This window comes from Hippopotamus amphibius, chromosome 12 (genome assembly GCF_030028045.1).
Source record: "Hippopotamus amphibius kiboko isolate mHipAmp2 chromosome 12, mHipAmp2.hap2, whole genome shotgun sequence".
NCBI lineage: Eukaryota > Metazoa > Chordata > Mammalia > Artiodactyla > Hippopotamidae > Hippopotamus > Hippopotamus amphibius.
In genome coordinates, this window is record NC_080197.1 from 3292911 (window position 1) to 3309546 (window position 16636).

Consider the following 16636-nt stretch of genomic DNA (forward strand, 5'->3'; position numbering starts at 1 on the left):
AAAATAGAAGTTTCCAGTTTTGAACTATATTTATATATCCAAAAAAGTAATACTGCTTTAAATATCTAAAAGGAGAAGCTGGATCTGGGGTTATTACTTTGCCAGAGTTAAAATCAGTCACATCTGTTAAGTGGTGTTTTTTCAAAGTTACATAGTGGCAGAACCAGGACTGAATTTCATGCTTCTGGTACCCAGGCCAGTCCATGGGCCTTCTTCTGAACTGAACTAGTGTGTCCTTTCCATTAACTCATATAAGAAAAGTTTGTCATTTAAAAGGGTTTAAAATACTTATTTGTCAATAATTTACTTTTGTTTCCAGGTAAAAGGCAAGTAGTGGAAAGTTTCATGCCTCGAATTTGTGCCCTGGTTATTGACTCAAGAGTGAATATTTGTATTCAGCAGGAGGTGAAGTCATTTTTTAGATTTTCTTTTAAAACTTAAAAAAGAGAACGTGAAGACAGTTTGGTAGCAATTTGTCAAATTGAATAATTATTTTATCTTGGCACTAAATTATCATGTAGTGTATTTCTGTTGCCTTAATTCATTGCCTGACATGATGAATATATTGGGTTGGCCAAAGAGTTCCTTTGGTATTTAAGTAAAAAATAAAAGATGCATTTTTCATTTTCACCAAGAACTTCATTAAACAATGTATTCACCATTTTGTCCCACTACCTTCTGCCATTTTTCAGGCAACTTCATAATTCCATTTTCCCAAAACTTTATCTTTTTGAGCAAAGAACTGTTCTAGGTGCCTTTTACCGTCTTCCTGGGAATTGAAATTTTTTCCATTAAGAGAATTTTGTAAAGACCGATATAAATGGAAATCTGAAGGTGCAATGTCTGGTGAATATGGCAGATGAATCAGAACTTCCCAGCCAAGCTGTAACAGTTTTTGCGTGATTATCAAAGAAACATGTGGTCTTGCCTTATCCTGAGGGAAGATTATGCATTTTCTGTTGACTAATTCCAGACGCTTTTCATAGAGTGCTGCTTTCATTTGGTCTAATTGGGAGCAGTACTTGTTGGAATTAATTAAATTGTTTGGTTTTCTGGAAGGAGCTCATAATAGAAGACTCTTCCAATCCCACCTTATATACAGCATCACCTTCTGTGGATGAAGACCAGCCTCTGGTGTGGTTGGTGGTGGTTCATTTCCCTTGCCCCACAATCTCTTCTGTTCCACATTATTGTACAGTATCCACTTTCCATCGTCTGTCACAATTTGTTTTAAAATTGGAACGTTTTTGTTATGTTTCAGTAGAGAATTGCATGTGGAAGTATGATCAAGAAGGTTTTTTTTTTTACTTACGTGGAACCCAAACATCAGAGTGAGGAACATAACCAAGCTGGTGCAAATGATTTTCAGTGCTTGATCTGGGTATTTTGAGTGTGTCAGCATCTCCCACGTGGGATAACGTTGATTGTTCTCAATTAAGTCTAGATCTGATTGCTGTCATCTTCTACTGGTCTGCCCGACCGTGGAGTGTTGTCCAGTGAGAAATCTCCAGCACGAAACCTCACAAACCACTTTTGACACATTCCGTCAGTCACAGCACCTTCTCCATACACTGCACAAATCTAATTCTGTGTTTCAGTTGCGTTTTTAGCTTTCTTGAAATAATAAAGCAAAATATGCCAAAAATGTTGCTTTTTTTCTTTCCATCTTATATATTAAAATGGCTACACAAAAATCTACCAGTGTTGATAAGTTTTTTTTAAATGCATGCTGATATGACAACTGTCACATACAATCTAACAAAATTGTTTCAAATGAAGTTGAAGACAACTGAGTGCTACTAGAGCCAGCTTTCGGAAAAAACTGAACGAACCTTTTGGCCAGCCCAATATTACCTAAATGTGTATTGAAAATTCATAACAATGTGGGTTTATGTATACATATATAACTCATGAAAATAAACTGTACCATCTAGATATTAGGAGTTAAGTATTTAAATGCTAAAAATAACCTGTATTTGTGTGTGTATATATATAGGTACATGTGTATAGTCATAAGAACAAATATTAATAGGGTAATACTTTCTACTTCCTTAGCTCTTAGAGTAATAATAACCATGTGTCATACTGCAAAGAGTATAACTGTTTTAAGTACAGGAATCGTGGTATATTCTGTTTTTGATATCTTATATTTTGTTTTCCTGTATTTGCTATTTTATACTTTATATTCTTTGCTCCATCTTTCCTTCCCTGCATAAAATGCTGTGATTAAGAGAAAACAGACTTCTAAGTTTATGTACCTAGAATAAATCTCTAAATACTTATTGGTTCACTGAAGATACGAAGTTAATGGATTACCTTTTTTTTTTCTAGACTCTAAAAAAAATGAATGCTGTGCTGGACAGAATGCCTCAAGATGCCAGGAAAATACTCTGTAACCAAGAAATGTTAATTCTCATGTAATAATTTGTGCTGTATTTCTTTAATTAGTGGTTCAAGTCAAGAATTTAAAGGATGTTTTATAAAGCAAATAAGGCAACTGAATTGCATTAATGATTAAAAATGATAAACTGTTGTAGGTTTCTAGTAAATTTATGGATGTGTTTTCTGCCAAAGTCTGTAATACTAACCAATTGTAAATTTTAGTGAAGCGTTTTCCCCCCCAAACATGTGAGCTTTCTATTTAATTGCTGTTTGTCTAGTATATAACCTGTTGTTTTGATTCACAGGAGTAGTATGGGAGAAAGGATTTTAGATGCTGGAGGTAAGTCTGTTTTTTCAAAATTCATATTTGAAATTATTCCAAATTTATTAATATATCTAACTAGTCAAAATAATATTAACATTATACTGTAGTGAAATTATGTGAGGAAATTATAAACTGTGTATAATCAAGCAATTTTTAATTACCTTAATAAGTAATTAAAGGATAAATATCTGTGGGATTAAAAAATATAATTAAGTATGATGACAGGAGTTGTCAAATATAATTTGTGCCTAATGGTGGATTTATGAATGGTAACTTAGTTTTCCAGTAGATTTGAATTCCTTTTGCTAAGAAATTTCTCAAATGTATTTTATGAAATTTGGAGGTTTAATATTCTTGGAATTGATAGATTTGTTTGTAAAATATGTTTTCATTAAAAGAGCTCAAATTTTCTTTCCTAAGTTTCATATGAGAAAATTTTGATGTAGTGATTTACATATAGAACAAACCACTAGTTTAAAGTACTTTAAAATAAATGTAAACATCATAATATACAAAAGGAAAGCAAAGATTACCTGTAATTTATAGACTTTTCTGTGAGTTACTTTGCAGTTCACAACTCTAATAATAATGGAATGGCAGAATCTTTGAATATTTAGGAGTTTCTTTTAAATGTCCTTAAAAATTTTTTTTTTACCTGTTTCTTCTGTCAGTTAACTTCTTTTGTTATTTGGGCTGTATTCATGCCTGTAATGATGAGATGTTTCTAATCTGTATGAGGAAAATGGCAAAAGATGAGTAAATCACACTGCGTTCCTTATTTCTCTTGCTGTTCTAACACATTATGAAATATATTGACTTCTATAAACTTTAGTTTTCATAATTTCAAATACTACATTAACTTTTTTTTTTTAAGATTATGACTTACAAGTGGGTATCGTCGAGGCTTTATGTAGAATGACCACAAGAAAACAAAGACAAGAACTGGCATGTCAGTGGTTTTCAATGGATTTTATTGCTCATGCATTTAAAAGAATTAAAGACTCTGAATTTGAAACAGTAAGTAGTATAAAAATAACAAATTAAGAAGTTTTTTTAAAATTACCATGTTTTTTAAAAGCTGTCTCTTTTTTAAAAATTAGGATTGCAGGATATTTCTCAACCTTGTAAATGGCATGCTTGGAGACAAGAGAAGGTAAACAGTGCAAAATACAACCATTTAATGATAAAGACATAGAGCTCAAGAGAGAACACACAGTGGTAGGCTGAATAATCCTCCATTGGTCTTATTTTGCTTTGTACTTTTTAGAGGGAAAAATACATTTTTATTTAATTAATATTAAGTAATAACTTTGTCTAAAATTGGTTTCCTTTATTTCAGAATCGTGTATACATTATTATAAATTTGGTGTTGAAGGAATAATAAAAATCTAGGTATAAATGTTACTTGAGCTACCTCCTTCATCCACATACTGGAATAAAAATAGATAGCAAATATGTCTTCTTTTATAATTATCATATAGTAAGGATATTCTTTCTGAGGTTATTTAATCTCAAGAATGGTCATGGAAGGCTAGGTGATGTAAATATCACTTTTTGACAATGACAGAAGAAGTATTTTTGCATGGCAGTGCCCGGCACTTTATAGACGCTCAGGACACATTGGATGAAGGAGTTCACATTTAGTTTACCTGCTAAGGGAATGAAAGATGGGGTGAGGGTTAAGTGCAAGGAGTCATGTTATTTGGGTTTGAATAATAGGCCTTCCTCTTCCTGTTGTAATGTTGGACAAGTTATTTAACCTTACTTGCCTCAGTTTCCTTAGCTATAAAATAAGAATACTATAATATCTACCTCATATGTTTGTTCAGAAGATTAAATGAGATGGTTACGTGCTTTAATACTTACAATAGTATTTGACCAAGAAGGTATTCACTGAATTCTGCCATTTTTATTAGCAGTATTATTCATTTCTACTCTTCTTTTCCCATCTAATCTTATGGGAACTTCCATTGTATCAATATTAGTAATATAAGGTAAATTAGGAATCTCTGCTCATAGTCGATAACATGAAAAGTAATTTGATAGTCATTTTAGTCAAAATGGTAGGTTGAGTAGTATCCTCAAAGTAGTATGCTTTCTTTCAGAAACAGATCTCTGCTAAACTCTCACTTTAAAGAGTAATTAAAGAAGGAAATATGATTTTCTGTAAGTTGTTGTCACTGCTGCCTGATTTCCTTTCTGTCCTGGGTGTGATTTGTGTGGCGAGTCAGAATTATGCTGTGAAGGCTTAATTTTTTTTCTTTAACTCAGACTACTTTTTATTTCAGGGTCTTTACATTTCCTTGTTTATCAGCATTTCTTGATAAATATGAGGTAAATTTTAAACTTAATACATGTTTTAGTTATTAGATGAATTTTGATGCAAAGGTCAAGTGAATTATAGGTTACGCATTGACAAGAATGTTAATGTTAGTCATAATTAGATCACAAATGCAGCTGATCTGGTATTCTGGATCTAAGTGACATTTTATGAAAAGGCACATTCGTAGCCAAGGATAGTGAAATATAAAGGTTGTACTTCAAATCTTATGTTTCCTTAATCAAGCCTATTTTTGTTTATCATTCATGAATATATTCAAGCATGAAAATATTTTCAACCTTTATTTGTACTTGGAATATTTGTGATTTTTTTGGAGCTGGATAATTTCTGTGTAAAATATTAAGCAGCATTTCTTTTGATTGTTTCTGAATTGATTTAAATGCTGTACTTGCATGTTCTTTATATTCTCATACCTTCCAGCTCTGCTTTTTTCTTTTTTAAAAAAACTCAACCATGAATATAACATCATAATTTTTTGTCGTCACTTTTAAAAGCATAGTATATTCTAGTTTTATATGTTTATTTTATTAGCTGCAAATACCATCAGATGAAAAACTTGAAGAATTTTGGATAGATTTTAATCTTGGGAGCCAGACTCTATCATTCTACATTGCTGGAGACAATGATGTAAGCTTTATTCCCTCTGTACCATTTTGTGTGTGTGTATATGTGTGTGTGTGTGTGTGTGTAAAATGTAATTCAGCTTAAGAATATGGATATTTTTTGTATATTCATTTTTTCGCTATTTTAATAGATTTCAATGTTCTATTAGCTTTGATGAGCATGGCAACCTGTCAAGCTAATTAGAAATGAAAATTATTTCTGATGTTTTATTGCAACAGAAAAATGGGAAAATTTACTACTAGTTTTTAAATATAAGCTTTTCAAAAATTACTTACATGTTAATTGATAAAATTTAACATTCATATGAACAAAGTGAATTGAATCTAAAAAAGACAACAGTTAACTACAGAAGCACTCAGTTAAAAATAACATTAGCAGATAATGACAAGTGGTCTTTCCTTTCATAGAGTCTTCTGTTTGAAAATAGTGAGGGACTGATTCTTGCGATAGTATTTAGAAGTGAATTTTAGTTCTTATCTTTCTGTGCTATATTGTAGCTATGTTTAAGCTTTACAACCAAGTGGTATATTTTCTGCTGACCTCTTTTTAACCTGAGGAAAATTCTTGAGGCATTGTTTCCAAATAGCCCCCTCTTAATATTTGCCACATTGGCATACTTCTAGCTCACACTGTATGGCCAACATCTGAGTAAGAGTTGATTTGCATTTACTAATCTGATTGTGGCTGCCCATAATTCAATGAGGCTTTAGTCTTTTTAGTCTCTCTCTTGTAAAATCCTGCCTTTTGTTCCAGGTAAACTCTTTATAGAGGAACATTAACCAAATGCCTCTTAGGATTTCCACATACCTTTATTTCTTTTTAGAGTACCTTCTTAGAATGCTTAATTAAAATTGAGTTCCAAAAACTAGCACCACTTCTCAGGAACACTGGCGGTTTTCATTAGTGTATTTATTCTTGCAGGGTTTGTAGGAGTATTTTTAACTGAATTTTCTTCAGGAAGTGGACTTTCATTTTGGGAGAAGAGGATAGAATAGGATTGATGTGGTTCCTGACTTCACTCACTTGGCCAAATGGATGATTTAGACAAGAAAATAAATAATTTTAGTATTATACTTGATAGGCATAGTATAAAATGCATTTGTAAGTATTAAATGCCTCCTATGTTTCAGACACTGATCTAGAAATGCTGGGAGAGAGTTCTTCCCACAGATATGTTTAAACTCCTCTCTCCTCTGGATTTCTGTAGCAGTAGTGCATTCTCCCTGTCTTCTCTTTCATATATCCTCAAAGCCATTCTCCCATATCGTGGCTGCTTAAAACCCTCCCTTTATCTCTTTAACACGGTGTTCGAGGGCCTTCATAACCTGGCCCCCGGCTATTTCTCTGATAACCTCAGACTGTTCTCTATGCTTACTGTGTTCTAGCCACACTCATTTTTTTCTTTTCCTCTAGATCATGCTCTTTTCAGGTCTTTCTACTTGCTCATTCTTCTGCCTAGGAACCTCCAGATCTTTGCATCTTAGTTCCTTCCCATTTAGATTTCAGCACAGGTGTCACCTCCTTGTAGAGGTATTCTCTGGTAACTCAGTCTAAAGTAGCCATGCAGCCACATTATATCACATTGTCCTCTTCTTTTCTTTTATAGGAATTATTGGTACTTAAAATCCTTTTGTTTGTTGTTTTTTACTGTTTTTGCCCCATAGAACATAAGATTTATTAAATCAGGGACCTGTCTTTTCTCATTTACAACTATCCAAGGGTTCTTATTTATTTTAAGAACGAATAAATAGAATACTCAAAGAACTGAAAGATACAGAGTATGGTTAGCGCATGGAGTTCAAAGGAGATTGGAAAAAAATAAGGCAGGCAGTGTAGAGCTAAAGAAGGATTATAAGTAGGAGGCAATATCAGTTCAATGAATCTTTAATAAGAACTTACTATGTGCCAGATGTATACTAGGCACTGAGCATCACATTCATGTAAAAGATTCTCCTGGTAGGGAGAACAGATTAAAAAGGGACAAGACCAGAGGCATTTAGGAGACCTGCAGTAAATCAGGTAAGAGAAATCATGGTAGTACTGTTTTGGAAAATGACAGTGGGGATGGATGGAAGTGGATGGATTCCAGAAATACTTGAGGAGGTAGAATTGAGCAGACTTGGTAGTTTGGTTTTAGTAAAAAAAGGAAGAATTAATAAAACTTGGGTAACTGGATGGAAGGGGATGCTGTCACAGGAGGATCAGGTTAATAGCGGAAAGATGATGAGCTCAACTTTGAATGCTTTGATTTGGAGGCGCTTGTGGGGGTCTTCAGCTGAAGATATCTCGTAGGCAGTTGGATACATTGGTCTGAAGTCCAGATGAGAGAATTGAGCTGTAAGTGGAGATTTAGAAGCTCTCTCTGTAGAGATGATAAACGAAACCATGGGATTTAGTGAGTGTCTAGATGACAGGACTGTGAAAAACACAAATTTATACAGGATAGGTAGAAGAGACTAGCCTGAAGGATACTTGATGAATCAGCCAGAAAAGAACAAATTAAAAGGGCATCGTGTTATAGAAGGCAAAGAAAGGGTGTTTTATGAGAGGAAATGATCAACACTGTCAAAACAAATGTTAAATAAAATAAAAACTGGTGATCCTTGAAGAGCAATTTCACTTAAGTGATGAGGACTTAGGCATTCCTGGAAGGCAGAAATATTTATAGAGGAAGTGAAGACAAGGAGAAAACACAGTAGAAGCTAAAGTGAGATGTGGATTCAAGGGAGTGGTTTTTGTTAGGTGCTTCATTTTAAGGAGAAGAGCATTTTAAAATTGATGGCTGGGGTAACAGAGAGATTGAAGAAAAAAATTGAGGTCAAGAGGAAGAGAGTGTAATGGAGGGAGAGTAGGGGGGTGAAGATGAAACAAGTGGGCACAATATATTGGTAACTGTTGAAGCTGGGTAAGGGCATATTCATTGTACTGTGATTTCTATTTTTAAAAATCTGAAGATTTTTATAGTGTAGACTTTTTTTTTTTTTCAAAAGGAAAGCTTTGGACCAGGTGCCTCTATATATGAGGAAGAGTCACTTTAAAGTTAGTAGGTGATAACCAGTAGGTGTGTTTGGCAGCTGGCATGTGCCGCAGAGGAGCAAGGCTTTTATACACAGAGAAGTATGAAGCTGCTCAGAGCGTAGGGGAGAGAGGAGGACACCAACCCTTTCCTCCTGACTCTGAGGTTTTGAGGTCTGGGAGAATTAGCACCTTAACTGGAGAAGGCTAGGATTACAATGGGAGTGGTGCCCTCAGACTATAGACTGCTTTCAATTAAGGCAAATAAATGGAGGGAGTTAGTGAACAGATTGAGGATTTAGTGGAATTTTTAGAGGGTGAGTGGTCCTCAAATAGCAAAAGAATTGAATCTGTTTTCCTCATAAGATTACTGGAAGGTTTTAGGATCCCATCTTTTAGGAATGGTTCTAATTTTTACTGTGACTTTTTTGTGTGAATTCATATTATTTTATTCATTAATACAAATTTTCAGTGAAAATACTTGGAAGGGGAAAGTATTTTGGGTTATTATTCACATGCATTCAGGACTTCCTAGGTGGCGCAGTGGTTAAGAATACGCCTGCCAATGCAGGGGACACGGGTTTGAGCCCTGCTCTGGGAAGATTCCACGTGCCACGGAGCAACTAGGCCCGTGTGCCACAACTATTGAGCCTGTGCTCTGGAGCCCATGAGCCACAACTATTGAGCCCATGTGCCACAACTATTGAAGCCCACATGCTTAGGGCCTGTGCTCCACAAGAGAAGCCACTACAATGAGGAGCCTGCACACCACAATGAAGAGTAGCCCCTGCTCGCAGCAACTACAGAAAGCCTGTGTGCAGCAACGAAGACCCAACACAGCCAATAAATAAGTAAAATAAATAAATATTCACGTGCATTCAGTGTTTGAATCTAAGGACAGTCAACTGATGAATGGGAATTGGGGGATGAGTATGATTTCACAAAACATTTCAAAGGAAGAAATGATAGGATTGGTGATATTTTTTAAAAGGGTATACGCTAATAAATATGAATGGATAGTCATTCTTTTTTTGATTAAGAATAGGAAACCATGAAAGTAATCACTACTATCATTTACTATTTTTTAATATATAAATTTATTTATTTACTTATTTATTTTATTTATTTATTGGCTGTGTTGGGTCTTCGTTGCTGCACACAGGCTTTCTCTAGTTGCTGCGAGCAGGGGCTACTCTTCATTGTGGTGCACGGGCTTCTCATTGTAGTGGCTTCTCTTGTTGTGGAGCACGGGCCCTAGGCACGTGGGCTTCAATAGTTGTGGTACATGGGCTCAATAGTTGTGGCTCACGGGCGCTAGAGCACAGGCTCAATAGTTGTGGCGCACGGGCTTAGTTGCTCTGTGGCATGTGGAATCTTCCCAGAGCAGGGCTCGAACCCATGTCTCTTGCATTGGCAGGCGGATTCTTTACCACAGCGCCACCTAGGAAGTCCTATCATTTACTTTTAACAGTGAACAAATAGATTAAATGTGACAAGTATAATATATTATGTAGTCAATTGATGGAGCAAGAAATGTGTTATATCAACCAGTTACTTAGTGATACTTAGAAAAAAAAACTTTGTATAAGTTAAAAATGGTGTTTAAAGGAGATTTAAAGCAAGAATAAATTATTATTTATGATCAAAAACTGTTTTTAAATTTAAGGATCATCAATGGGAAGCAGTCACTGTGCCTGAGGAAGAAGTACAAATATACAGCATTGAAGGTATTAAACTTGTTTTCTGTAATTGTCTTCTTGTTCTGCTGGAGTAGAAGCTTGCATACACTATAGAAAAAACACAATAGACTGATGAAAGCAGGATCAACATTTTATATGTCCACATTCATAAATTTGATAAGTTCAATATCATCAAATTCCCTGACTTCTCATTTCCCCCCAAATATTGTATTTATTTCCTTCTCTATCTAGTCTAAAACCCTTGATCAGTTACTTTCTTGTCAGTATGTGCTGGACAGAAATCGTACATCTTGGCAGACTTGGCACCCCTCCACGTTCAGATGTCAAGACATATTTTAGTTACTTCAATGGGCATGTAGTGGTATCTCATGATCGTTTTTATTTGCAGTTTCCTAATAACCAGTGATGTTGAGCACTTTGTCATGTGCTTATGGCCATTCATACATCTTCTTTATGAAGTATTTGTTTAAATATTTTGTCCACTTTTTTTTACTGGAGTATCTTTTTTTTATTATTATTAAGTTTTTGAGTTCTTATGTATCCTGAATACAAATCCTTTGACAAATATATGTTCTGTGAGTGTTTTCTCCCGTCTGTATCTTGCTTATTCATTGTCTCAGTGGTGTCTTTAATAAGCAGAAGTTTTTAAATTTGAAGTCCACATGATCAGTTTTTTTTCCTTTCATGGCCATTGCTTTGTGTGACCGAAGAAATTTTTGCCTACTGCCAAATCACAAAGATGTCCTCCCGTTTTTCTATAAAAAACTTTGTGGTTTTAGCTTTTATATTTAGGATTATGATCCATCTCAAATTAATATTTGGTTATTGTGCGATGTAAGCATTTAGGTACATTTTCTTGTATGAGTATACAGTTATTCCAGTGTATGAAAAGGTTTTCCTTTCCCCACTGGATTTCATTGGTTCCCTTGTTGAAAATCAAATGACTGGTGTAAGTGCAGGTCTTGCTGCTGTAGTCCATTCCATTGATCTATTCCCTATGCCAGTACCACATTGTTCTAATTACTGTAGATTTACAGTGAGTCTTAGGTAGTGTAAGTCTTCTAACATTGTGTGTTTTTTTCCTAAGACTTTTGAAAATTCTAGACCTTCTGAATTTCCATGTAAATTTTAAAATTGGCTTATCGTTTGCTACAAAAAACCTGTTAGAATTATAACTGGGATTGTAGTTTGATATCCAGAGAAATAGCGTTGTAACAGTAATTATACTTTGTTGTGATGTATTATTTTATATATCATTGGAATTGATTTGCAAAATTTAGTTAGGAATTTAGTATTTCATGTTCTAGATGGCCTATAGTTTTCTTTTCCTGTAATGTCTTTCTTTTTTTTTTTTTTTAAAGTTTCAAAATCAGGGCATTGTTAGCGTCATAGGATGAATTGGCAAGTATTCCATAGTGTTCAGTTTTCTCTGAGAGTATGTGAACAATTGGTGTTGTTTCTTCCTTATGTACTTGGTAGTATTTACCAATGAAGCAGTCTGGGCTTTTACTTTTACTCTTCTTTGCTGAAGTCTCTGAACTACAAATTCAATTTATCTAATAGATAAAGGGTTTTTCAGGTTATCTTTTTTTTTTCATTGAGTAAACTTTGGTAATTTGTGTTTTTCAAGTAATCTGTTTCATCCGTGTTGTCAGATTTATTGGCACGGAGTGGTTTATAATGGTCCCTTTTTATCTTTTCACTGTCTGTAGATTCTGTAGTGATGGTCGCCCTGTTGCCTTGGATACTGATAAGTTGTATCTTATCTTTTTTCCTAATCAGTCTGATGAGAGGTATATCAATTTTATTGATATTCTTAAAGAACCAGCCTTTGGTTTCATTGATTTTTCTCATTTTTGTGTTTTGACCTTCAATTTAATTGATCTTCTGCTCTTATATCCATTATTTCTTTTCTTCTGCTTGCTTTAGTTTTAATTTGCTTTCCTGTGTCTAGTGTCTCAGGGTGAAGCTGAACTCATTGATCTGAGACCATTTTTTTCTTTTCTAATATAGCCTTTTAGTGCTTTAAATTCTTCCCCTAAGTATTTCCTTACCAGCATCCTACAGATTTCCATGTGCTGTTTCCATTTTCATTAATTTGATTCTTTTTTTAATTTCTCTTTTGATTTCTTCCTTGACCCATAGGTTTATTTAAAAGTGTTTTATTTAGTTTCTATATACTTGAGATTTCAGGGATATCTTCCTGTTGTTGATTTCTAACTTAATTTCATTGTTACCAGAGAGTATACTTTGTATGATTTGAGAATCCTTTTCAATATATTGACACTTATTTTATGACCCAGAATATGGTCTATCTTGGTAAATGATCTGAGTGCACTTGAATGTGTATTCCACTATAGTTGTGTTATTTTTTTCTATTCATTCAGTTCTGTTATTTATTGTTTTATTTTTTTTTTCCTGCATTGGGTCTTCATTGCTGCACATGGGCATTCTCTAGTTGTGGTGAGCAGGGGCTACTCTTCATTGCAGTGTGTGGGCTCTTTATTGCGGTGTCTTTTCTTGTTGCGGAGCACGGGCTCTAGGCACAAGGGCTTCAGTAGTTGTGGCTCATGGGCTCTAGAGCGCAGACTCAATACTTGTGGCACATGGGCTTAGTTGCTGTGCAGCATGTGGGATCTTCCTGGAGCAGGGATTGAACCCGTGTCCCCTGCATTGGCAGGCGGATTCTTAACCACTGCGCCACCAGGGAAGTTTGCTTCAGGTATTTTGAATTTCTATTAGTTTTATAAACATTTGTAGGTATTATCTTTTCTGCATAAATTTATCATTATGAAATGATTCTGTTTTTCCTCTGATAATATTCTTTGCTCTCTACTTTGTATAATATTAATATACTTTCTCCAAGTTTCTGTTGGTTAATTATAGCATGGCATATCTTTAAGTCATTTGTGTCTGTTTATTCAAAGTGGATTTCTTATAGGCATCATGCTGGATGTTGCTTTTTAAATGTAACTTGACAGTCTCTGCCTTTTGTGGTTTTTAATGTGACTATTGATCTACTTTAAATTTATCATCTAGCTTTTGTTTTTTCTACATGCCATCCCATCTGCTATGTTTCTTTTCTTTTTCTCTTTTTCTTCTTTTGTATTAATTCATTTTCAATGGGTTCATTGCATTTCTTTTGTTGGCTTTATATCCACTTTTTTAGTGGCTGATTTACAGTTTATTTTATACATATTTAACTTAATATTGTGTACGTTCAAGTAATATTATACCCCTTTATGACGAGTGTAAGAACCTTGTAGTAGTAAACTTCATTTTTGCTTTCCTGGCCTTTGTGCCGTTGCTGTCAATAATGTTAAAAAACTGTTGCCTCTGAATGTGTCAAAGACCTCATAATATGATGTGATGATATTTTTCTTTATGTAGCCAGTTAGTTTTTAAAGAGATTTAAAAGGTGGATTAAAAAGTATTTTATATTTACCTACATATTTACCATTTCAAGTGTTCGGCTTTCATTTGTATAGACCCAGATTTCCATCTGGTATTATTTTCCTTCTGCCTAAGTGACTTCTCTAATATTTCTTATACTGCATATATGCTGGTGATGAGTTCTTTCAGCTTTTTTATGTCAGAAGATCTTTATTTTGCTTTTATTTTGAAAAGTATTTTTGATACATATAGAATTCTAGATTGCCTGTTGTTTTTCTTTCAGTTTATTTATTTTTAAAGATTTATTTTATTTATTTATTTGGCTGTGTTGGGTCTTCATTGCTGCACACAGGCTTTCTCCAGTTGTGGCGAGCAGGGGCTACTCTTCGTTGTGGTGCAAGGGCTCCTCATTGTGGTGGCTTTTCTTGTTGCGGAGCATGGACTCTAGGCACACAGGCTTCAGTAGTTGCAGTACATGGGCTCAGTAGTTGTGGCACATGGGCTTAGTTGCTCTCCAGTGCATGGGATCTTCCTGGACCAGGGCTCGAACCCGCAGCCCCTGCATAGGCAGGCGGATTCTTAACCACTGCACCACTGGGAAGTCCTCAGTTTATTTTAAAAATGTTACTTTACTGTCTCTTGGCTTGCATTATTTCTGATAAGAAGTCTGTCATTCTCATGTTTGCTCCTTTTTGTTTAAAGTCTTTTTTCCCCTGGCTGCTTTTAAGATTTTCTCTTCATTAGTAGTTTTAAACAACTGATTATAGCCCTTCAGTGTCACTTCCTTCATATTGTTCCTTCTTGAGGTTCATCGAGCTTCCTTGCTTCTAAAGTTTTTATCCATTGTTCTTCAAATATTTTTTTCTGCTCCTTTTTTCTCCCCCCCTCTGGAAGGTCTGATTACATATATACTGAGCTATATGAAGTTATCCCACAGCTCACTGATTCTCTGGCTTCTCCACCCCAAACCCCAGGCTTTTATTTACACTCTCTTTTTTTCATTTACGTAGCTTTATATTGCTTTTTTTTCTTGCTAATTAATATTTTCTTCTGCAGTGTCTAACCTGCTTCTATGCTATCCCATATAATGTTTATCAGGCAGTATATTTTGCATCTCTGGAAGTTCGCTTTGGGTCTTTTTCAAAGATAAATTCTTAATTTTAAAATAGATTATAAAAAACTTGCCGAAATAGTGTAAAAAGTTTCCATATATACCCTCACCCAGTTTATATTATTTTTTCATTGTGGCAAAAATCACATAAAATTTACCATCTTTACCATTTTTAAGTTATAGTTCAGTAGTGTTAAGCACATTTGCATTATCGTGAAACAGATCTTCAGAACTTTTGTCATCTTGAGAAATTGAAGCTCTATACTCATTAAATAATGCCCCTTTTCCCCTCCACCCAGCCCCTGGTAACCACCATTCTACTTTTTGTTTCTATGAAATTGACTATTTTAAGTGGAATCATATAGTAAATGTCTTTTTGTGGCTGGCTTATTTCACTTAACATAATGTCCTCTCCTGTAGTTTTAACATCATACCTTTTTATGGAACATTTGTCACTGCATCTTAAAAAGCCTACTCGGATCCTGTGTTTTCCTCCATCTTGTTCTTTTTGCATTCATAGCCAATTTTGAGAGAACAGTTTTGTTATTTATTTATTGGCTGCATTGGGTCTTCGTTGCTGTGTATGGGCTTTCTCTAGTTGCAGCGAGCAGGGGCTACTCTTTGTTGAGGTGTGGGGGCTTCTCATTGTGGTGGCTTCTCTTGTTGCAGAACACGGACTCTAGGCATGCAGCCTTCAGTAGTTGCAGCACGCAGGTTCAGTAATTGTGGCACATGGGCTTAGTCGCTCCACGGCATGTGGGATCTTCCCAGACCAGGGCTCAAACCCATGTCCCCTGTGTTGGCAGGCAGATTCTTAACCACTGTGCCACGAGGGGAGTCTGAGAGAATGGGTTTTTTTTACTAAATCTTTCTCTCTCTTGCTCTTTATTTCTATTCTTTTCTACATTCTGTTTTATATCCCACTCCACCATAATTTCCACTGAAATTTCAGATGTCAAGATAATAATTAACTCTTTTATTATTTATACCAGTATACATACTTCAGCCCTTACACTGACCCTTGGTGGCATACCCCACACTCCACAGGGGCAGTATCTCCTGTGCTCAGGACTCTTCCAGACCTTGCACTCTCTGTCTTCATCTGGCTGTTCATTTGTATCTTTTAATATCCTTTGTAATAAAGTGGTGATGTAGTCTACCTACGTGGAGCAGGCAAGATCTGAATTTTTACAAGACTGGCACTCATAGAAGTTTAAAAAAAGTGTGGACTCCGGAGATCAATCAATAGTTCTAGTGAAAAAGAATGTCTGCAGTTGCAGACTGCGGGAATGGGGAAGCAGCAGCACGATGGCACAGTTAGAACCTCTTGTGTTCAGTTTATAGGAGTATGTAAAATAAAGACTCCATGGACAGTGTTTAAGTGTTTTTTTGAATGGCTTTGCAGGAGAAAGCATATTATATTCATGTAGGTATAGTATACTGGAATCCTACAGAAATATCTAGGTAACATTATAAGATCCAAATATGTTGATATCTATAAATACTTGGATTTTCTAGGAAACAACAAAATAGAACGTTTTTTTCCTTATTTTGGTATCTCAGTAATATTGCTAACTAAAAAGCAAGCCGTGATATAGTTCAGGCAGTCAAAGCAAATATCAGAAATTTCAACAAAGTCAGCAATAAACTATAACAAATATCAATAAATCCTTATGTAGATAGTCGTGATATATGTGGAGAATGCTTTCTATAAACAGGTACAAAGCATTCAGCAAAATAGTAAA

At 34.9% G+C, this 16636-nt stretch overlaps 1 protein-coding gene across 1 annotated transcript in view; it reads left to right on the forward strand.

The window, feature by feature from the left end:
* The window catches only part of SYCP2 (synaptonemal complex protein 2), a 69207-nt gene that overhangs the window by 15423 nt on the left and 37148 nt on the right, over positions 1-16636 (forward strand). The window contains 8 exon segments of the mRNA XM_057702321.1: positions 320-405; positions 2332-2417; positions 2688-2722; positions 3582-3724; positions 3808-3860; positions 4996-5041; positions 5580-5675; positions 10354-10414. Coding sequence (XP_057558304.1) covers positions 320-405; positions 2332-2417; positions 2688-2722; positions 3582-3724; positions 3808-3860; positions 4996-5041; positions 5580-5675; positions 10354-10414 — 606 coding nt within the window.